We start from the raw sequence: 24,171 nt of genomic DNA, 5'->3' as shown, positions 1-24,171 counted from the left end.
TCAGGGAATACACCAAAAAAGGTATCTGGTGTGGGTGAACATGACTTAAATCAATACATTGTGTTCAGGAATGCTACTGGGTTAATTTGTATTAACAGGGAATTCACTAAAAAACTATGGGGAGTGTATCCTGTCACTCTTCATCAGGGATATTCTGAAACCTATAAAAATAAATCATTTGTTAGCAATGCAATGAAAATCATTCATTAGCAAATGATCGCTTGTTCCCTTATACAATCCCATATATTTCTCTATGTGCATTTTTTCCAGAGCATTAGTTATTACATGGTGATGACAGGTAATGTATCAAATTGAGTTTTCTTCGATAAAGAACTTCAACAAAGGAATTTTATTCACTTTAACACAAGATAATAATTTTTTTCTAAATAAATCATTGAAGTTAAGTTTACGTTACTTATACTACACTATAATTCTTCAAGCAGGGTTTAAGTAGCATTTAAAGCTACATCATCCTTAAGCTAAACCTCTGCAAAGTCAGATATCAACCTTATAGCATGGTTTTGATTTTTCTTTTTTTTAAATTTCTAGTATACCGTCTTGCTGTAAATTGTGTTCTAACCAGTGCTGCAGTGCCTTAGACACCAGAATTCTTGTTTTCTAGGGATGCTTCCAGGAAAGGTTCACCCCTGCTAGGTGCTGCCAGAGAGCCCCTGTCGGGGACCGTCCACCCGCCCCCCTTCTCACTTAAAATGCTCTACCTTTTCCTTCTCAGTTGGCCCCATATCACGGAATATGCCAAAAATCTTTAAAATACATATGGTCATTGCCTTTTTAGCAACTCAATTAGCAAACATCCTTGGCTTTGACCTGTTCGGCTTTGTTCTTGCAGGTTGTTTTCCTCTCCAGCTCTTAAGATCAGTATCTCTGTCTTCACTGAATTGCACGTGCTCGCAATGGTAGAATGATTTGGGTTGGAAGGATGTCCAACATCATCCAGTTCCAACTCCCTGCGCATGGACAAGGACACCTTCCACTAAACCGAGTTGCTCAAAGCCCCATCCAGCTTGGTGCTGAACATCTCCAGGGATGGAGCATCTATGACTTCTCTGGGCAACCTGTTCCAGTGCCACACCACCCTTGGTAACCCCCTCCCTAAGTATTTGTTTGTCGTATATAACCAATCTGGCCATGAGCTGATTTCACTTTGGCTATTATTTGATTTGTCTGAAGTATTTCATGCTAGAATGTCTGCAGAAAATCTTGATCACCTTGTGCTTAGAATTACTATTCTACAGAAAATAAAACTAGAACCACATGCATTTTAGCCCAGATCATTCCCATTTCTTTAAAATGAGTAAGGGTCCATTAGCTCAGTGTAACCAAGAAACTTCTTGAATTACTGCCAAGTGCACACAAATCAAAGTAATGTTCAAATCTCCACCAGCATATCCAGGAGGCAAGTTGTCAGACAAAGAGGATATTCAATGTTTAAGTTGTACATTTCTTTCTTTTACTCTCCCTGTGCTGTTTTCAAACAATGGATCTCAGTGTTCTTGTTTTTCTCTATTAGTTTTTCTTGTGTTACAGAACTGTTCAGTAGGTATTGACAAGCTCATTTTCTGGGAAAACTTTTGGCCCTCCCAAATTAATTTTCAATTTCTTTTCAATCCAGTCATTTTTCTGAAGTCTTAACTTGTTTCTGTGCTTCTGCTATACCAAAATTTGGATCTTTACCTTCATTTTCTTGACAAAACTCTCAGCTCCGTTTAGCCTCTCTTTCGTTTGACGTGTTTTCCTGAAGCAATTTTCAGTTCTACTTCAACTGAATAGAAGTTTCAGCCTCCTTTCTAGGAAGGAGTATGCTTTAATTTTTAAGAGAACTTGCTTTGTCAGTGCAAATATTACAGATTTTGTTCTTTTTCTTCTCAGAGCAGCTATACATAGTGTTCCTTGGCATACCAATAATTTCCTTTAAACTGGAATCCCGGTGTTGATTGAATTCCCTAGTAGTATAGAGCTCAAAGAGCAGCAGCAGCTTTTGCTGCTGATGCTTTGGTACTGTAGGCTTTGAATAAATCCTTCAGATCCAACTCTAGCCTACTAGAGTGTAAACCTTATTTTTATCACTAAGTAGAGATAATATTTAAAGCTATTATAAGTGGCTTATGTTGGTGTGTTTATATACGCATGCTATACTGGGTCTGAGCAACCTTCTGTTAGGGGAAGAGCCCTTTGAGCTCACAGCTCCACATTAGCCTTCCTGAGTAAAGATTATTTGGCCAATATGGTGCTGTTTTACTGGGATAAATTGGCAAAGGCATTATTGGATAAGAAAAATTTGGGGATGTTGCTGGTCCAATATTGGTGAGCTACCTGTTTTATAAAGTCTAATCATGTCTTAAAGCGAACCAAAGTTTTTATAGTGACTACGAGCTTTACATTCTCGATCACCTGCCATTCTCCTGTGGCACAGCTCCAGCCATGAAGAGTTGTGCTGCTCCAGTCAGACTTCAAATAGTAGTTATTTTTGTGTCTGTGCTCTGGGTCTTAATCTTCACGCTCTTTCACATTGAACTCCAACCAAATCTAAATGAATTCATGTCTTTGAAATGTTGCTAGACAGTTTTGTAGCAACAGCAGAAAAAAATCCTCTGTCCAGATTTTTGCAGACTAGATTTTTAAACCATGTTAATTTTTTTAATGTCCAGGGGTACAATTTGTAGTTAAATAGGTCATTTAATAAAATGTACCCATCATTCTTTCAGCTTAAAAAATACCTTAACGTGTAGATCTTTATAACCTAAATAAGCCAGCTTTGCAGTAAACATTAAGGGTTTCCTTATAAAGGAATATAAAATCAGTACGTGGCTGCATAAGAAAAAAAGAGAATTCTGGGATGTTGATGGAGAGGAGAGAGCAGTGCTCCAACAGTGCTAGTAAAGGAGAGGCAGTGGTTGCAAAAATAAGGAAATGATTGAAGTTAATGTGCCAGTATAAGTTATGGATTAACTAGAAGAAGCAAAATAATGTCATCTGAAAGGAAAGGACAAGTGAATTGCTCCTAGGAGAGGAGGTTGGAAGATGGAGACTTGAGATAGTTCCACTAATAAAAAAACACCTGGAGCAATGCTTGAAAAAGAAATCAAAAGACTGAAACCAGGCAAGGATCGAGAGGAAAAGCTAAACTATTCCAGTGTTTCAAAGGATGAAAAAACAAGTGTTTTGTTTTTCTGCTTTTACCAGAAGTCCTTTGTCATTTTTTTTCCAGAAGAGAGGTTCTGTGGGCATTGCGAGTCACCGCGACTGCAGTACAAAGCATGCTCCATGCTACTATTCATCTTCCAAGCACCGTGCAGCCACTGAGGGCTGCTTCTACTCCCATTATTTTTGGTTAGTGAAGTGAGAATATTTGCAGAGTGTGTATAACCACTTTACTATTTTTCTCTGCCAGTTGGGGGGAAAAAAGGTCACTTTTTCTTATCTGGATTGGTTCAGGTTTGTTTTGTAAAAGTATGTCCAGAAAATAAGTCTTTTTAATTTCCACCCCCCTGGCTATTCTCATTTTCCTACTCCTCCATCATTGTCTCTGAGTGCAGGTGCAGAGAGAGGGACATGAACGCGGAGCCTCTTTGGCCCTGGCAGTTGCTAGAATGACGTGGTTTAAACTTGATGTGGTTGCCCTGTGAAGATCAACCAGGGAGAAGGATAGGAGTTAACCATATGTGTCTATATACCTACGGCAAAGCCTTATAATACACTGGTAAACTTGAATTTCATGAGACGTTTGTACTGCTCACAAAGTGTGGGGCAAGCACACAGCAAATTACTAAAATGACCTTATTTTTCCAGTGATGATTCATGATGTTCATAAAAAAATCAGTGCGTCAGGAATAGGATTCCCAGTATGGAAAAGAATAATTGTTTTGGCAACTAGGTAAAATAGTCAGCATTTTTTGAAAGGAATTAACAGTTGAAAAAATGATGAGGAGAAATGTTGGAAGTGGAGGCAGAGGCTGGAACATCTACATTTCTAGGGATTTCAGTGTGTACTCTACATTTTCAAGCACAGATGAGCTTAAGTCTTCAGGTCTCCACTATTTACATGCATGATTCTTAATTGTCACCAAATTAGGGCTTTTAGGCTTATAGTTTTCTTTTCCCTCAGCTCAGCACAAGGAAGGAGCGATTACCCGACTTCCACGTGGTGAGAAGGGTGTCATCTGCCACGCCTGCATCAGTAAGGGTGGCCCTTGTAAGGTGAAGTGCAAGGTATGGACCCCTCAGCTCCTGACACCCCTTGCACATTTATCAGGTACCTGCTGACCCCCCTGCACATGCAGAGCTCGTGTGCCGAGCCAGGCTTGCTGCAAATGCTGCCTCTTCACTGTGTTTGCTGGGAGCAGGTGTGTGTACGCGGGTACTTGGGATTTTTTGGACACAATTGCAGCACTGACAAGTAAGTGCCACCATGTCATGTGAAACCCTTGCACGGTCGCTCTGCTTTGGACTGAGGGTTCCATCAACCACTGCAAATCTGCTGCAGTGAGCAGATGTGGTCCATCCCACTTCCCTGCTAGAGCAGAAGCAGATTGGCTGTCACTTACCTGTTTCTGTGTTCCTCCATCATCCATCTACAAAATGACCAGAACAAAACATACCTACGTAGCGCAGAAGGGCTTAGGAAAGCTCTGATCTGTAGTGGGTTCTCTGGGTATCTGTGCTGTTTACGTTGGACCCTACAGCTGCTTGCTTGGCTGTGATTTGTGCTGCATGTGGGGGCAGAGCCAGGCAAGCAACTCCCCAGGTAGATTCAGAGCATCCAAACGAGACACGTAAAGTCGGTGGTGTGACTGTTTGCCACCAGGCAGGCTCCAGTGCCTTCGCAGTGCTCGCTTTAGCCAGGTCCATCTGCTCAGAGCCTGTTACAGGGTTTGGGCCAGAGGGAGCCAACAGGGAGATGCCCCAGCCAGTGTTACCAGAGCGCTGCTGTGACATTCCCAGCAAGAGATGGTGACAGCACCGTGTGTGTGTGAACTGAGCTGAACATGTAGCAGGCTTGTTCCTTGCGGTGGCTGCAGGTTACAAGCGTTCAAAAAAACAACAAAACACAAAAAAAACAACACCCAAATAAATGGATTAAAGAGAAAAGCAGCATACAGATGGTGGTGGAGGGTCCTAACCACAAGGACAGATGGGTTTTCAGTTTTGTTTATTGTTTTTTTAAGTCATTAAGGAGAAGAGGATACAGACTGGCTGCCAGCACAAGTTTGGGAACAGAGTTTGGATTTTCCAAAATCCAGATACAATCAGGGGTGTTTTGCGTGTCAGAGAAGCTGTCCTAAAAGCAAGTTTTGAGAGGTGTTTGTGGTGCAGCTGCTCCTGCTTTGGCAACAGGAGCGTGGAATGCTGAAGGTCTGTGAGGAAGAACCATAGAATCACAGAGTAGTTCGGGTTGGAAGGGACCTTAGAGATCATCCAGTTCCAATCCCTCTGCCATGGGCAGGGACATCCCCACCAGATCAGGCTGCCCAAAGCCCCGTCCAACCCGGCCTTGAACTCCTCCAAGGATGGAGCAGCCACAGCTTCCCTGGGCAGCCTGGCAGCTGTCATAGTGAAAAAATTCCTCCTTATGCCTAGTCTAAATCTGCCCCTCTTCAGTTTATACCCATTGCCGCTCGTGCTATCATAGAATCACCATGTTGGGAGAGACCCACTGGATCATCGAGTCCAACCATTCCTATCAAACACTAAACCATATCCCTCAGCGCCTCGTCCACCCGTGCCTTAAACACCTCCAGGGAAGGTGAATCAACCACCTCCCTGGGCAGCCTCTGCCAGTGCCCAATGACCCTTTCTGTGAAAAATTTTTTTCCTAATGTTCAGCCTAAACCTCCCCTGGCAGAGCTTGAGGCCATTTCCTCTTGTCCTGTCCCCTGTCACTTGGGAGAAGAGGCCAGCACCCTCCTCTCTACAACCTCCTGTCAGGTAGTTGTAGAGAGCAATGAGGTCTCCCCTCAGCCTCCCCTACAAGCCCTTGTAAACAGCCCCTCCAGCTGCCGTAAGGACCCCCTGCAGGCTCTGATCACCCCTCCGAGGCGATGGATGCGGGATGCCAGTCGGAGCCTGGAGCAGGAGCCGGATCCTGCCTTTGTCACCTCTCCCTGTGGGTCCGTGCGGGGTGGGATGCGGGTCTGGAACCGTGAGCGGGTCCCGCCGTGGCAAAGGGGCGGGAAGAGGTGTTTGGGGGCAGCGGGGCGCTGCCCTCGCCCGCACCCCCCGCGCCTCCTTTGGCCCCAACCGCGTTTCGGTCACCGGGAGCGGCGGCTCCGCGGGGGTGAAGGGGACGCTGCGGCGAGGTGCCGGCAGGGGGCGCCGCGGCGCCGCTCCGCCCGCCACCCCCATTGGCTGCCGCCTCGCTCTGCTTTTCCTCTCGCCCCTCTCGGCGCCAATAGGAGCGCGGGGGCGGGGCCTCATTAGCATCCGCGCCGCCCATTGGCCGCCGCCGCGCCCTGCTTTGCATCTCGCCCCCAGCGGAGCCAATAGGAGCGCGGGGGCGGAGCCTCATTACCATCTGCCCCGCGGCGCTGGGCGCGCAGGGCAGCGCAGCCGCCGCCGCCGCCGGGTCGCAGCCCCCGCCGAGCCGGCCATGGCCGCCCCCGCGCGGTCCCTGCGCGGCTGAGATGAGCGGCGGCGGGCGGCGGAGGGCTGGCTTCCCGGCTGCGCCGCTGAGGCACCCCCGGCTGCAGGCGCCTCGGGTTTATTTTTGTGGCTGTGATTGCTGTCGCCTCTATTATTTTTCCACCAGCCGGTGGCGGCGGGGGTCGGTGCGCGGAGAGCAGCAGGCCGAGCCGAGCCGAGCCGTGCGGAGCCGAGCCGAGCCGTGCAGAGCCTGACCCAGCCGTGCGGAACCCAGCCGTGCGGAGCCGAGCCGTGCGGAGCCCAGCCGAGCCCAGCCGAGCCGCGCAGAGCCGGGGTCCGGCGATGCGGTGCCTCGCTCTGCTCGGCCTCGTCGCCTGGGCCCTGGGGAGCTGGGCCGGGCGCACCAGCGGGGCTTCCCCCCTGCCCTGCCCGGCCTCCTGCAGCTGCGACGGCGACCGCGGCGTGGACTGCGCCGGGCGGGGGCTGGCGGCCGTGCCCGCGGGACTCAGCGCCTTCACGCACGCCCTGTGAGTGGGGACGGGGCTGGGGTAGGGGCTGGGGCTGCAGGTACCCGCGGGGGCGGCCGCGTTGTCCCCTGCCACTTGAGGACCAACCCTCCCCCCCCATAATTGCGTCTTTATGCATTTGTTGTCCTCGCTGGGACAGCGCAGGTACCCACGGGAGTGGCTGCTTTGTGCCTTTAACACTTAAGAAGCAACCCCCCCCCCCTTCCAGTAATTGCGTGTTGATGTGTTTGTTGTCACCGCTGCGGGGCGGGCAGGTGCCTGTGGGGTCTGGGCTTTGTCCCCTGGCGCTTTAAGAACCCCCAGCCTTATGAGGAGCGGCTGAGAGAGCTGGGGGTGTTTAGCCTGGAGAAGAGGAGGCTGAGGGGAGACCTCATTGCTCTCTACAACTGCCTGAGAGGAGGGTGTGGAGAGGAGGGTGCTGGCCTCTTCTCCCAAGTGACAGGACGAGAGGGAATGGCCTCAAGCTCCGCCAGGGGAGGTTTAGGCTGAACATTAGGAAAAAAAACTTCACAGAAAGGGTGATTGGGCACTGGAACAGGCTGCCCAGGGAGGTGGTTGACTCACCTTCCCTGGAGGTGTTTAAGGCACGGGTGGACGAGGCGCTGAGGGACACGGTTTAGTGTTTGATAGGAATGGTTGGGCTCGGTGATCCGGTGGGTCTCTTCCAACCTGGTTATTCTGTGATTGCGGGTCGATGCGTTTCTTGCCGGCGCTGCGGGTCCGCGCGGAGAGGGTGGGGGGTTTGTCCCCTGTCGCTTTTGATCAAACCCATAATAACTGCGTGTTTACGCGTTCGGTGTCGCTGCTGCGGGGCCACCAGGTACCAGGGGGGTGACGGGGACACTTTGTCCCCTTGTATTTAAGAAAGAAACGAAAAGTAACCGAGCGTCGGCGCGTTTGCGGCCGCCGCGCTCCCCGCACACGGAGGGGGGAGCGGAGCCTTCCGAGGCTTCGCAGGGATTTAAAAGGTCGGGAGGAGGTGCTGGGGGCTCGGGGGAAGCGGGGGGGAGGTGGAGCGGGTCGTGAGTCGATCTCGCTGCCGTCCCGAGGTGAGGAGCCGCTGCCTGCCCCTCCGCGTCGGGGCGCGGTGTCCTTCCCCGCAGCGCCTTTCTCCAGAAACCACTTCCCAGATTACTGATTTTTCTCCCCAAAATCCAGGCGTTTTCAGCCCGCAGCATACATATAGTTAGTGAGACAAGAGTGCCTTCGCTTTTCCACAGTCTCCGAGTGTGTGGTGCGCAGCTAGAACCTCGAAAAACCGGCATGGAAATTGCTTGGGAGCTTTGTCAGGCTTTGCTTCTGGATGGAGAAAAACGTAAACTCCTAAACCAGTTTCTCCGGTGTCCTGTGGTACCGTGAACTAGGCACGAGCTGGTGGACCTTGCGTTGAGTTTTAATAATAATAATAAAACTTTGAGGCGTGAACACTTTCTTTCATAGAGCACCTATCCCAAGAGGGATTTGCAGCCTTCAGTGTGGCTGTTTTGCTAATCCACAAACCTGTTAAGTTTCACAGTAAAACCTGTTAGTCTTGCCCCGCTTCTCAGCAGAGGTTTCATGGGCTGGAGCAAGGGCTCGTGTGGGCCAGTGGTCAAGGTTTTATGGCTATTATTGCTAAAGCTTTGCTGCATTCACAGCGTGCGGCACAGAGCCTGTTACAGCAAATTGCAGTGCCTGGTTTCGGGTTGGTACTGAACTGCTGCGATGTCAAAATACAATAGTAGTGTGTGCTTTTGAAAATGTCACTTATTTTTCCTCTTTGTTTGACTACACCTAGTTAATATGCAAAGGGAGCCTGATTCCTAGTTCCTGGAGGTCTTGTTTACTGAGCAGGTTTCCAATTTCTCCTACCTGTTTGGACTTTTTTTTTTTTTCCTTTTAATTGTTCAAGCTGGGTCGAGAAAGATTTGGGCCTTTTGCTTGTGTAGTACTTGATGAGTGGCTAAAGTTACAGGTCTTGATTGTTATGTGTGCTTAATTTTTGGTCCTTTTTGTGCTCATGCCATGTTACTGGGAGCTGCCTTGGATGTTTCTTCTGCAGCAGAAATGGTGTTTTTTAAGTGCTTGAGATAGAGAGTCAGGAGCTGTTGTTGTGAGGCGTTGGACATGCTGGTAAACTCTCTTCTTTTTCCTCCACAGATAAAAAAATAGGATGTTACCCTATTTCATAAAGCCTGTCTGGTAAAAGCTGTGTTTAAGTGCAAGGTTTTATGGCTGCGATGTTGTCTGGCTGCCTTGTAAAATAGGCTCGGTACATCCCTCTATGTCTGCAACGCGGCTTTCGTGTTCTAATTGGGTACGAGTTGTCATAGCCAACACCCATTAGAGATAAGGTTGCCAAAGAGTTTCAGTGTGTAAGTTCCTCCTTACTCTGCAGGTAAATTTCCAGAAGCCAAATTAACGCTTATGGCAAAAGTGAGAGGAGACCTCCCTGTACTTCAGTGTGTTTTGGGATGAGTTTGTGTTGCTCCTGGTTTTGGGTTCTTTGAAGTCTAGCAGAAACTTGTAGTTATCTCGTTCTGTGGCAGTGTAGGATACTCTTGATCCCTATTTATGTTTAGCTCCTGTTTCCTTATTTACAGAAGGAAAAAAACTGGGTGACTTTTGGCACTTCATGCTTGAATAGTCTGCGCTGTAGCGAGGCCACTGGAAGTTTAGAGTTTATAGAAGACAATTTTGTAAGCAATAGAAAACTCATTTCTGACCTGCTTGGGCTGGATAATGTGTAGTGTTACCAGAGAAGATGAGTTGGATTGCATGGAGGGCAAAAAGAAGGAAATAAAATCACACTCCCAAGCTGACATGGCAAAGAGTCCCCGTGTCCCAAAAAGGAAGTTGTACCTGCTTTTTCGCTTTGGCCAGGAGAGATGAGCTGAAGAGAAGTCACTCACAATTAACCCAAATTGGCAGGAAATGAGTTGCAAGGCACTTGAGAACCGTCGAAGGGGTTCAGTATTTAATTTTCACTACTTCTGTTTTCCTGTAGTTATAATTTGTGTTAATTTTAATAATTTAACATAACTTCCAAGGTGCATTTTTACAGTACAGCCCTGTTTCTTGGGCTGCCAGAAATGCTCAGGCAGTGTTTTTTTGTAGAGTCTCAAAAGCATGTCCTTTTGGATTCCCCTTCCTTATTTCTCTTTCTTCAGCTCTTGATGGATCTGCTGCTTATTCCTTGCTTACAGTGGTAATTAGAAAGCTCCAAACACAGCAGATGGTTTCTTTGTGGAATATGCATTGAATAGCCACTCCACTGCATTCATACCTGGCTAAACACATTATAACCCTAATCCTGAGGTGTAGGGAGAGAAGAACTGGAGTCGCAGCAGGAGGGCTCTATGGTTATGGGGTACTGAAGCACACTGTGGTCCCGTGAAGGTGGTTGCGTTAGACTGAGCAGCTTGGAAGGACAGAGCATCTGCTCATTACTTTTGAATTATCAGTGTACTTTAAGAGATGGAATATGAATAAGGAAGGATGAGTACATCATCCTAACTGCAGTCATCTTGGTGAAGAGACTTGTGGGAGATAGACAGGTGCTTGGAAAAGGAGGAGGTGGCCGTGCTAGATACAAAGCTGCTGAGGGGCTAGAGGGGAGAGGGTGGGATGAATGGGGAGGAAAGAAGGCAGAGAGAGTCAGGAGGACACGACCAGAGATAATTACTTAATACTTGTACTGTAGGCAGCCATTTGTTCTGTATAATTTAGGTAGGTGTTTATGTAACTCTTAATTACCAGCTGCCTGTTTTTCTGTTTATGAGGGTTGTGATTTTGCTTTGTTGCAAAGTAACTGTTGTCTAGCAAGTTGAGGTGCCTATGCAAGAATGTGAAGATGTTGGTTGTTTGGCTTTTTTAATCAATGCAGTACGCACCTGATAGTCACTGTTACTTCACTTAACATGTGCCAGAAAACATACATGCTAGTAGAAGGAAGTTACAGTAGGGTAAACTTACACTTGTGTTTCTCATGAGTGTCAGTCTGAGAACTGAAATTCCAGTTTTGGGGGTTTAGTACTTGTATGAGTCTTGCGCAGGAGATGGAGAGCATATAGTTCTAGGTAATGATTTTGGAGACATCTTACTTGAGCCTGGCTTTTTCAGGGGCTTGCCTGACAGCCATGAAGAATGTTGTCTCTTCTCAGTGACTGCTGTTATGTTTTGGACGCTTGAAATATAGAAACAGTACAGGAAATTTTCTTTCTGGTGCTTATTGCTTGTGTTTTCAGGGAGGGTCCTTTGCTTTTAATTCTACTTGCTTTGAGTTGCGAAGGGAGGGCTTCCGAGCTGCAGCTGCCCTAGGGGATAGACCTTCAGGGACAAACGGTGCTCTTGGTCTGTTGGATTTTATTACTCTGCTAATCTAATACTATCTGTCTTTGTGTGCTGTGTTATGCACTAGCTTTAGAAGATCAAGATGTGCTGGTTGAGAAGGATACTTTTTTTACTTGTTTCATACCACAGGTTGCTTCAGCAAGTGCAGAGAGTTGATTATCTTCTCTTTGGTATGCAGGCTTTCTGGAAGTACCTACACTGTCTCATGTTTAAGTTAATTTCCTACTCCACTTATGTATCAATGGCAAAATGATACAATTTTGTTTGCATTCAGCAAAGCTTGCAGGGTTTTTTTCTCCCGTCTTTTCATCTGGCTTTTTTTTTTTTTTTTTTTGTAGAATGGTGATGAAATGGTGTAGGTAGATGTGAGATGTCTTCTTCTAATACATCTGGTACTGACACACAAATATTTACCATCCTGCTATGGTCAGATAAGCACAGTAAGGATGTGGCTGGGGTTTTGTGAATGCTGTCTAGCAGAGTTATTATGGTGAAAAGTAAAGATGTCCAGATGTGACCTTGAGTCTGGAAAATGTATCATAATTGCAGTCCTCCTGCAACAGAAAAGCTTTATCGAATTAGAGGTTTGAAGGTTTTACAGTTAGGGTGTTTAGTTTTTCACTTGCCTGTGCCATATGCCAGTGATCTGATGGCAAGTAATAGAAAGCTGATTCTATCTTTTTAAAGCATGCTTGCCATACTTATTTTGGAAAGACGTGCTCATGTCATTTCAATGTGAATATTCCCATTAGTTAGCAGAAATGTTACATTTTTACAGGCCTTGTGAAATGCCCTGGGCATGAGAGGGACTTGGGTTTGCTGGTGCAGCATCCAGCACCTGGCAACTGGAGCAGAGTCCAGCGGCTGTCTCTCTGGTGTGTTTTACTCAAGGGTTGGAGTCTTCATGATTCATTTCAAACTGGCTGATTTGTCTGTTGGTATTGTAAAAGAAGTAGACTCTCCTAGTTAGTGCACAGAAAAGTGAAGTTGTTGTTGTTTCAAAGTTTGTTAAATGTTTTTTTACCCTTTTAATATTCTCTATTGGCAAGAAATTCAGTGTTTGTGTCTTTTCTTTTTATTCCTCCCCTGTCACACCCTGGGGTGTGACACTCCCCCCTCTCCCTTCCCCCCCAAACACCAGTGCCCTGCCATGGCACGTCATTTCTCCGGTATTTGGCATTTGTTTTGTATGTTGAGCTCATTTGTATCAGCAATATGTAATTCCTTGTTTGATGCTTACTGGCAGAGGCTTGTACGTGTGACTTTGGGGAATAAATATTAAGATAAGTCTGCAGTGTGGAAGAAAGTCAGACTTGAGTGTAAGCAAATTTATGCTAGTAAATAATTACCTATTCAGTTCTTGAGAGGAATTTACTAGTAACTATCTACTTGAGATGGAAAATATGGAAGCTGTAATATACGGACTGAAAAACAAAACAAAACCCAAAGAAACCACCTCCGCAAGGATCTTTATTTATTTTGTATTCTACATCTAAGCCAGCAATTTTTGCAGAACACAAGCTCTTATTTACCAGGGAAAATTACTGGCCTAGATTTCAGAAAGGCTGAGCACCCATATCTCATTTTAGAGAGCATGGGAGCTGCTGGGCTCCAGGAGTGTCTCGGAATGCCAGAAAGCCTCTTCTCCCTTCCCTCCTCTCAACCACTCTTGAGTTTTTCCTAAAAGCTTGTTCATAAAGGTGGCCCTCATTTTGGGAATGGGCAGGAGCTGATGTTGTGTCCATGTCCTGGAGGATTTGCCAACAACTCAGGTTTGCCTGCTTCTTGTTTTGCAAATAAGTAAGGGAGTGAAGTGGATGGGTCTGGTTGGCTTCAGCACGGCCGTGTGGGACTCCACGGCCAGCAGTGGTTCTGTTAAGGGGTGGATGTGTTCCAGGCGGCAGCTCTGCGCTGCCAAGTTGTGGTTTTGGGGTTCTTTACGGAAGAAGCAGAAAGTAAAAAATAGCTTGAGGAAGAATAAGAGAGATCTGTATGATCCTAGGAATGGGAGACGGAGGTGGGAGAGGGTATGTAAGAGGGGGTAAGAAGAGAAGAAGCCATCTGTATTTAATGAAGCCTGTAAACCGCGGCAACAGCAGTTTAAGTGTTGCAAGACCTTTGTTAACAGAGGTATCGAGCATTTCATGGCTTCGAGGTCCCTAACTATCATCCCCACCTGGCAAACTTGCCATCTGCTGCAGTAGTGACCTAGGGTTTTGCTGCAGGGAAATACTCTCACGCCGTTTTTTCTACCTGCCTTTCAGTTACCGTGGAGCTTTTTTGATAAGATGTTCTCAAACTTTGGTCTGAAAAGAGATTTCTGGTCATGTGATGTTGGTTCCTAATGTTTTCCCACCACCGAGTTGCCCTGCACAACCCTTCTGGAAACGTGAAGGTAGCTGTTGATATTTCCTTTGCTGATAGACAGGCAGTGACTCGGTTGCTGTAGAATTGCACGTGGCGATGGTGTCACAGTAGCTCGCACGGAGGAGAGGAAGATCTTGACATTGCTGTAAAAATACATTCCTCTCTGTGAACATCTTTGAAAGCCTTTGTTTTAAAACCGGGCTCAGATTTATTCAGTTTTGTGGTCCGAACAGGAAACGTTAAGCGTTAGATGTGTGGGTGCCTGGAAAGCGTAATTAAATCATGCAGGAACGGCATGTGATCTACCTGGCAAAACAGTTGACCTTTTAACTTTTTTTTTTTAAGTGCTGAATTACTGCAGCTGTCAGTGAGTTTCTCTGAATTTGAATGTTTCCAATATTTTCAAATTGTTTTAAAATACATAGCTGAAATAGCAGACTGCATTTTATTTTACTGTTGAATTATTTAACTATTACAGGATTGTGGCGAGGTTAGAACTTTCCCCTTCCCAGAAACACGTTACTGTCGCTGAAAGATTAGTGGGAGAAGAAATCTGTATTTCAGCTTTAACTTGAACTTGACAGTACATTCTGCATACAGCAAATCAACCTACATTATTAATGACGTCTTCTACAAGGCAATAGAGAGGACTATAATGATCTCAAAAATAACCCTTTAAAGTAGGTGTCTGAAAACTGTCATTGAATTTTAATGTGTAACAGCTAACATTGTACATAATGCCAGTCAATATGACATCGTCTTTTAAAAAGGGCAGATGGCTATTTTTCAACAGGCGATATTGATATATAGTCCGTGGTGGACTGGGCCAGGGCGTCTGCGAGGGATGTGTTTCGGCTTTGAGAAGTAAGAATATCAATCACTTCATGAATTTGTCGGCCTTGATTTTTTAATTTTTGTTTTTTCTGTCTTCTGTTTATGCTTACTGAGTTATAGGGAAGTCATTTTTCTTAGGTGGCCTCTTTCAGTCATACAGTGAGTTTTGGAGTTAGTAAAACTTGATTGGCTAAGCTTTGGGCATTTTTTTTTTAACTTGTTAAAAAGCATATTATTCAATATACCTAGTTTAATTCAATATCTTCTCATAGGAAGAGAGCTCTTCATAGCATGGCAGAAATAAAACTTAATCCCTTAGGCTTCTGTAGTGTGCTTTTTGCATTTCTATTTGGTGAATACAATTCAGTAAGGAAACCTGTGAAGTGATGAGCAAGAGATAAGAGCAATATGTTTTTCGCTACTGAAAGAAGTTTCTCGTGTTTCCTGAGTGACAGCAGTTTTAAATGTAGCCAGGTGTTTGTTGGTATAACTGAACTCTGAAACTTGTAAGGTATATTGCTGAATTTTGTTGCTCAGTATGCATCAGGGCTGGGTTTTTTGTTGTTGATGTTGTTCAAATGTAATATGGATAAATACATGTGTAATTAAAACTCTTGTTTTAGAAATTTTTTTACCTGTTGATAATTCACACAATGGTTGGTGATTCTGTTCTTCAGGGGTAGGAAAACTGTTACAAATCTTAGGATCTCTATAACTTCTTTAAAAAATATAGTAACTAATTCCTGTCAGCTTTGCATTAAAAATGCAGGAGGACTCTCAAACCATAAATATGGTCTGGAAGAAGAAACAAAAGTTACAAAGAAGGTGCAGTCTTTGAGGGAGAAAAAAAAAAATATTTTTTTTTCTGCAAGACAGCAAGTGCTGATTCTTAATCTTGAGAAAGAGATGAAGAAAAATGCAAACACAGGTGAAGTTGTTGAGCGCACTCTGAAGAGCGCCCTGAAAAGCCAGGCCCTCAAAGAGTAAACAGCTGTCTTTGCAGCTCTACGTTGAATATTTTCTTAGTAAAATATAAAGAATTTTTTTTTTGTGAAGTGGTGTACCTCCTCTTCTCCTCCCAGCCAATCCCAGAGGAATGCTGGTTCATGCAAGAACATTTTTCACCCTAAAATTTTTGAGCAAATGTGTTTATATTTTTAAATGGTGCATGATTAGAAATGAATTATAAGTGCATGTGCAGTTTCAGAGGTGTGCAGGGAGAGCCTGAACCTGTTTAATTTAGCCTAATAGTGCAGCAAACGCAGTTTTGTATTTTATAACCTTGTTCTGTGAAAATGTGTTTTTGTTTGGGAGTTTTCCCATTACCTTCTTGACATCTGCATGGTTACAGATGAATAGCTTGACCCAGTGCCCCAGCGGGGAGAGCAGCGTGGCTGGGCTTTCAATAGGCATGTCACTGACAAAGGAAACATATGGAATATTTCATTCCCGTCTTTGCAAGCGGTGTTTGGGGCTGTAAGGCCAGAGGGCTGGAGGCTTCACACTTGATAGGAGATCAGTAAGCTAGCCACAAGGTTTGCCGTGAGCCTGTAGAATCCTCTTGCTGAAGGTGTCACTTTGCGTAGCTCTATTTTGCCATGAGACCAGACCCCGAGATGTAGACCAAAGCCATTTTGGCATTGCAGCATTGATAACGTGACTATACAGTAGAGTTCGCTGTGGTTGCTGATATGCAACCCTGAAACATGATGCTAACAATTTTTTTCCTCAGCTGTTTGGGTGCAGTGGGTCTTTCTGTGTGGAGACCTGCTGGATGTTCCTTGTTGGGAAGAATTGGTGGATCTGGCCTTCACTCGGTTCTTGTGTGTAAAAGCTGTGACAGAGCCATCTTTTCCTGGTGCTATGGTTGAAAGCCTTGGGAATGTGTTGGATTATGAGCTAGGGGAGACCTTGCCGATACTGCAAAACATGCTTGTAGCTCTCTCAGCAGTTCTGTGAGTTGCCTCTACAAATTAGGAGCCCTTGAACCTATGGAAGAGACTTCTGTGCTGTTTGGAAGATGGATGCATTTAGGCCAAAACTTAAACGTTCTTCAAGGAAATTTTGCAAAGCCGCCTCCAGCAACAATCTACCAAGTCCTCGCTCATCTCTGCTAGCTGTGGTTTCACTCAAGGGGCTGCTGTCCTGGGGCACTGGATGCCCACCCTGCTGTGTTTCCTCTGGATATCTCCTGGGGATCTTGGTGGTCTTCGCGGAACTGGGCGAGGAAGGCTGAATTGGGAAAAGAACAGGCTATGATGCTGTGTAAGGGGCTCTATGCTGCAAATGGTTGCTGGTGCTTTGGACCTGAACAGACTTCTGCCTTTTTGATACCTTTTTACTGCTGTTGGTTTTAACAGTTGGGTTTGAAACAACAAGGGGGACGATGTATGTGCTAATATTGACCAAACTGTTAATATTTTACAGAACTAGTGTGAATCTTGCTAGGTGTAGAAAATCTATGTCTTTTTCCAAGGGCAAATCTGCTAGCTCTGTGCTGAGTGTTTAATGGAGGTATTAAATCTCTTCAATATCCAGGTCAATTAATCATTTATTTAGAATTGATTTGCTCTCTCTTGACGTCTTATTTTGAAAAATTTCAGCTAGTTTGTTTACATGTTGTTTTTTTTAACTTGCTTCCTGCAAAGACAGGTCTCTAGTTTCCAAACCAAAAATGTGCAGTACCTTTATATTTAGCAATTTTAAGCAGAGTCTTGATTTGTTTTGAGGATAAATGGCAGTCGTTTATTGCTCAGCAGAAGTCTCTGCGATTGTGCATCAAGGCCAGTTTTTCCTCCTAAAAAAAATAATATCTTTCTCAACCCTCCTAAGTAATTGTGCCATGTTCAAAAGAGAAGGCTATTGTGTAAACAATAATATATCAGAAAGCCTGCGTAAGGGTAGGACTGCTTGCACTGTCCTTGTCTCTTCACTCACAAAAGATACATTTTTCTGTAACATAGCATCAGATTGATGCTACCCTGCATGTTTGTCTTGCCAAATATATTCCCCTTTTCCTTCGAGCAAAGTGCATCACCTGCTCTCAGTTGATTTGGTGCCACCAAGAACAGAAAATAGTAAAGTAAAAATTAAAAAAAAATTCATTCTTAATGCCATTTTTCAGTGACTTGGACTCAGCAAGTTTGGTGTCCTGTGATTTATTTTACTATAAATCTCAGGTTGATATGGTAGGCCACTTTGCTGTGCAAATTGCTCTGCCCATAGTTTGTCCTTTGGCATCTTCAGAGGGATCAAACAGCTTCTGTTTTATCTCTGGCCTGCGAGTGCTTGGCAGGAAACAGCTCAGGGCTTGCTCCTCGCTCAGTTTTTATGGACAGCTGAGACCTGTTGGGCTTCTGTTAAAAAGGTGTTTGGGACGGCTGGAGGGGAGCTTTGTACAGTTTGATCCCTGACTACTTGCTGTCTTAATGTCCATGCCAGACCAATAATTTTTTGCCCCTGTAAGCTTTGTTACCATAATAAATAGAATAGAAACAAATGCTTCAAACTGTAAGGAATGTACTGTGAGAGTCATCACCAAGTTGAGAAATTCTGCCGTGCCATGGCAATATGAAATCTACCTCTGTGGGCTTTGGTTGTGCCAGCAGAGAATATGTAGCTATTGATGTCCCATGGAACGGAAAGGCTGTGTTTACTTCACATGCTTTGTTTCCTAGTGACTGTGAGACATGTACTTGACCACTTGGGACTTGGACATCATGCCTCTACTGTCCAACAGTCTGCATGGCCAGAATACACGTAGTAGAATAGCTTCCCACTGCCCTTCTGATTTGGGACTTTCTTATAGAATACCATGCAGTCTGGCAAGCATTTGTGGGTGTTTCTGTCTTGCCGTAGCTGATAAAACCATGTTACCCTCATTGGAGTGTTGTTCCCCTCCCCCCCATGTTGAGAGTACAGCTGGACTTTGTCTTGAATTAGTAAATATTAATCATGTCAGAAATTGGTATGGAGTCACTATGTAGAACTGGATCTGTAGGATGGCTAAACAAGCAACAAGTATTATTCTGGATGTTGGATGGCTTTTCAAAATAAGAGCTTGTGCCTTTTTTTCCCTGCCCTGTTCGTGTATTGCAGCATTCAGGAGTGACAGCATCACTGGGGAGTTATCCTACTTCTCTTCAATAGGCACTGGTTGAATGTGGGGGTTTCACTGAGAGCTCCTGTATGAGCAGTCTCTACTTGTTTTTTTTCCCACTTTATAGGTACCTGGAAAACTGAGGATTCTGTGTGGTGTTTATAATCATAGGATGGTTTGGGTTGGAAGGGACTTTATACATCCAGTTCCAACCTCCTGCCATGGGCAGGGACATCTCCCACTGGATCTGGTTGCTCAAAGCCTCATCCAACCTGGCCTTGAACACCTCCAGGGATGAGGCATCCATGACTTCTCTGGGCAACCCGTGCCAGTGCCTCACCACTACCACAGTAAAAAAACTCTTCCTAATATCTAAATCTCCCCTTTTTCAGCTTAAGACAGTTCTGCCTTGTCCTATCACTTCACTCCTTGATAAAGAGGTCCTCCCCAGCTTTTCTGTAGCCCCCTTCAGCTACTGGGTGGCTGCTGGAAGGTCTCTTTGGAGCCTTCTCTTCTCTAGGCTGAACAAAACAAACTCTTTCAGCCTGTCCTCATGTGGGAGGTGCTCCAGCCCTCTGATGATTATGACCCTCCTCTGGACTCACTCCAACAAATCCATGTCCTTCAGGTGCTGAGGACTCCAGAATGGAACATAATATATGTATATTTTTTAAAAAAATTCACTTCTTTCAAGAGCTGATGCATTAGGTGAGTTGTGCTGTAACACACAAAAAGGACAAATATGCAGTGCCTACAATCACTCATCCCATGTGCTAAGTATATTTTAATTGTTCCTGCCATTCTTAAACTATCATGTCAAATTGAAGAGTAACTTCTGATTTTAAGAGAACACGTGAATCACAGTGTGAATCACCAGTGAAAATGCAGAGGTATTCTTATATGTGACCATTTTCAGCATTATGGAAGTCCCTTTTGTCTCTGATTTAAGGTAAGAAAAAACATGGAGTAGCAGCACCTGGGTTCAGGATTTGAGCCCTGGCTGTGTGTTTTCATTGCAGTGCAAGCTGACTGTATGACAGTGGTGAGGATCCTTGCCTAGATACAGGTCTGTCTAGCTCTGTACTTTGTTGAAAATCTGCTGGGATTTAGAGAAACCCAGCTTTGAAAGTTAATTGGTGGGCTTTGCTAACAGAATTAAGAAACAAGCTATACAGTTTTAAAGTTTAGTAAAGAAGGTGGAAGGGTTCTCACAGCAGGACAGTGCTGGCAGACACTGCCTTTGAGGCTGGTAGCGTATCTCTTAACAACGCCCATCTGAAAAATTATTAGGAAAGCCTTAAGGTCTGGCTATGTTACACATTTTGCTTCTCTCCCTTTGGAGCTCATATGCGCATGCGTTGCCTTAAATGGGATTGCTTCTTAACCTGACATTCTGATGTACTCTCTTTTTGATTTACATCTCTCTGAAGCACATAGGATGTTAGAAATTGCTTTATATCTTAAAAGCAGTTAGCACGTAGTTTATTTTTAGAGAATATACGCAAATCGTCCAAGAAGCCTTGGCAAATAACAACCAACAGTGTGTCCTATTAAAAATGCCAGCAACCCAGATTCTGCTGCTATCATGTTAGCAGTGACAATGCTTTGCTGATGTCTTGGAAAGGCTCTTTGCACTAGCTGTGCAACTTGAAGGAGGAGATTCTCTTGCAGCTTTTCTTCCCCAGTTTTTCAAGGTTGTGCAAATGACTTTCATTAAGTTTTCACACAATAGCCCAAGGCTTTTGAGGAAGGACTAGACTAGAAACTCATCACGCTTATTCCCCTATGTTGCATTCCTTTAGATAGGGCAGTTTCCAAAACACCGCGGCAGCCGAAGCATAGGAGGCATCTTAAACTTTGTAAAACTTGGTCATATTTTAAGAATTAACTGTTAAAAAGATATTATCTGTGGAGAGATTAATGAGCAATAAGTAAACTATGTTGGATCCAGGCTTGCAGAATGCAGTTTGACTGCTTTAGGCTTCAGCACACTCATTTAATTACTGGGTTACTGAACGTTTTCTCCATTGTTGGGAGATGTGTAGGGGAAACCTGTACGTTTATACAAAGAACCGTGAATGAGAGTTGGGGATACTGCCTTCATGTTGCCTAAACAATCCCACTTTAGATTACTCCATTTAATTTCCTTTCAGGGTTTTAGGTAGGTCTTGCTATCTCTTACACTCGATTATTTCAGTGTTCACTTCCCCTGTGTGATTTAACATGCACGATCTTAATTATTCTTTTCTGGCCTAGGGAGAGATTTCCTTCCAATAATTAGCTTCACTGCCCTTTACCCTCCTGCACATTAGTTTGTTTGGAGAAACTTAGTTGCTCAGTAAGCAACTCCAAACAAGGCAGTGCCTGGAGCTGACTTGGAAGAGTAATTTATACCTTTTGCATACCATGTTAAGCTTCAGTTTGCTGAAATCCGACTACTAGATGTACTGAATTAGCAAGCTTGGAACATTTTTTCCTGAAGAAAGCACAGTGTAAGTTCAGCAGAAAAGCACCAGTTTACACTGCACTTCAATACTCTAGTGTGGCAATACAGGTAAAAAGGAAAGGACGTTTAAGTTAGAAAATATCCATTAATTCAGCCATTTCTTTTTACTAGCGGCTGTTGTTTAGTCATACACTATTTAAATGTCAAAAGAGAATGACTTCTTATGAGACGAATGTGATGCAGTGCTGCCAGACTGATTGCTCCTGTGATAGCACAGAAATACATATTTCATCTTGTGAAAATTTCTCAGGATTATGTCCTTCTGATTGCTCCTCTCGCTATCCTTCCTAATGCATAGTGTGGAGGCGAAAAAGAAAAGACAAAAGGAATAGTAAAGACCAGCTGGAATAAAGCACACAAGTTCTTTGTTATAACATTTTTTATTTTGAGTTGCTGGTAGTTTGAGGAGATGTGACCTATAATTTCTTGGAATGGGGGGCACGGAATTAGTTCTGAAAGCTTGTCTTCTGCAGCTTATATTAATCTGTATTATACAAAATACAATCTGATACGTCAAAGGGACGGGGATCCTTCCTCTCTACCATGTTTACTGTAAACAGTCCTTACATTATTATAACTATTTTGTGGTAAATATAATGAAAAGTAGCAAAAGGTTCCGTTTGTTTCAGGCCTCTGAATGTGCTCTTATTAAGATGAAATCATTACTTTACTATGAATTAAGCAGTAGGAAAATATATTTGTGAAATGGACTATTTTCAGCTATGTGGAAAAAATGAACTGTTTTGAACATGACAGAACTATGTATGCTTTTACATTACACTGCCTTCTTCATTATATTCTGATGTTCATTTCAAAATTGACAAAGAGAGATGGTGTTCTGAATGTTTTCTAAACTTCTATTCCAAGCTACTATCTTAAAGCTCTAATCTCGGATCCATTGCATGATTACTTGTCCCTCAACCAAAAGTTAAATTACTGCATCTGCTTTATACTATTCAGCTTTGATAGCCAATATAAGATGTATTGGTATTTTTTGTGGGATCTCACACCATAACTGCAGAGCACTACTTCATTTCTGGTGGTTTACGTATTGGTGTCAATAGGTGAACTGTTACTAAAAAGAAAAAAGGATACGATTTCCCATCTTTGAGAAAAATCTCTTCACCCTCTCAGCTTTCAGAAGGTGATTTTTTTTTTAATAATATCTTCATGATTTTGCTGGCGATAGATTGGAAAAACTGGTGTGCTCATGGTGGTAGTAAAAGATGAGATTGATAATGGGGAGAACAGGGGGGACAGAACTGTCAGTAGCAGTAAGGTGTCTATATCAGGGGCAGGTTTTGAGCTGCGTGGCAAGTTTTACTGGCCCCAGTTTACTGATTCAGTAAACCCCATAGCCTTTCAAGGCAGAAGAAACCAGACTTCTTTGAAACAAGTGAGAACAAGAAAAACCAGATCTTTTTATTAATGGAGCTTGGGAGGGTTATTCTTTGTCCACCTTGCATCTGTTGTAGTTGTCTTCACTGCAACATGGATTTATACATCAAAAAGGAATGCATGTTGACTGGTGGCCTTTAGGTGAAAGCTGAAGTGTATTTCCTCACCTGTAGGATAACTATGATTAAATGAAAGTATGTTCATGTTTGTTGTGTGGAGGTAGATGGCCAAGGAGACAAGGCTTCACTAGTAGAGTTTTCTTCTTGCAGTTCATACATAGAACGCATATTGCTGAAAAGTTGATGTACTCCTGCTGTCTACAAGCAGGCTAGAAATATAGGTGGATTACTTGATTGCTTTTTGTGGGTCTCTTGCTTTTCCATCACACATGCTTTGGATATGTTTGTGTAAAAAATTGATCCCTATGTACATGATTAAACTTGACAAGCCTTAATCTCTGTTCTAAGAGTGTGGGCTGGGTAGTTAATGTGGTAGGTCTTTGTTTTTCATGTAAATACTTGTAATGTTCTGTTTGCATTAGGCATGCCCCTTTTTTCTTGACAGTTTAGTGATTAAAATCTACTCACTTTTAAATAGGTGTAGTCATGTAAATACTGAGAACAGAGTTAAACTGAAGAGAGAACTTAGCCTTTTTAAGAAAATTACTAGTAATAAACACTTCTTTGACCTCTGTTATTTATAATGGCAAGCGATTGCTATTGGTTTTTTTTTGGCTGAGGGTTTCTGTGAAAGATTTCATTTGCTTGTATTCATTTTCCTTAAAAATTAGAAAATATGCTAATTTTTTATTGGTTTATATTTTGGGGTTGGCAGTGGTAATTATTATTATTTGTATTCATGTTAGGGCAGGACCCAGAAGTCCAGAGCTGTGCTACTAGATTTAGTTAGCACAACTATCCAGTTTGGGATGTAGTTCTTAACCAACAAAGTCATGCTTGTGACCACCTCTGTCTGAACAGCTTTGGTTTTTTTTTTTTGAAGGCCACAGCAGTTTAGGTACTGAAATCCCTCTGTCCTGGATGCTGAGCCACAGCAACTAGGGAGAGGCAAGCCTTACTCTTTGTGTGTTCTCCTTGGAGCTGTGCCTGGGGCTCTAGGGGGCATGGGGAGCAGTTTTATCTTGTTTTGCCTTTTTACTTCATATTGCAGGGGTGTATTTTCACATTATATTGCAGTTTCATCAGATACTCTTGTGAGATTTTTATCAGTGCAGTATGAATTTGGGTTGTAGCTGATGTATTGGATGCACTTAGGATGACATTTCATGCTCATTTTTAGAATTTAAATTACTTTTCTTGCTTCTGCTGCTTGAGAGGAGTCCATCTTAAACTACTGTGTTAAATAATCACAGAAATCGTCAGTAATATCTAACAGAACTTGAGAGCAAACTACTGGTTAATCGATGATGAAGCTTTGCCAAGGTCAGTGATACAATGTGTTCTGATAAAGGCTTGTGAACAGCCTTTCCAAAAACATGTTTTTGGAGT

The 24,171-nt window shown here is 43.8% G+C and overlaps 1 protein-coding gene across 1 annotated transcript in view; it reads left to right on the top strand.

Moving 5' to 3' along the window:
* The first annotated feature begins 6,860 nt into the window (after positions 1 to 6,860).
* Positions 6,861 to 24,171, top strand: part of LGR4 (leucine rich repeat containing G protein-coupled receptor 4) — a 78,502-nt gene continuing 61,191 nt past the window's right edge. The window contains exon 1 of the mRNA XM_069857466.1: positions 6,861 to 7,127. Within this exon, the coding sequence (XP_069713567.1) occupies positions 6,943 to 7,127 (185 nt within the window). The 5' untranslated portion in view covers positions 6,861 to 6,942. The remainder of the gene's footprint in view (positions 7,128 to 24,171) is intronic.

Source organism: Phaenicophaeus curvirostris, chromosome 5, assembly GCF_032191515.1.
Source record: "Phaenicophaeus curvirostris isolate KB17595 chromosome 5, BPBGC_Pcur_1.0, whole genome shotgun sequence".
In the NCBI taxonomy this organism is placed as follows: Eukaryota; Metazoa; Chordata; class Aves; order Cuculiformes; family Cuculidae; genus Phaenicophaeus; species Phaenicophaeus curvirostris.
The sequence above is the reverse complement of the archived record's forward strand: the minus strand, read 5'-3'. Positions and strand labels throughout refer to the sequence as shown.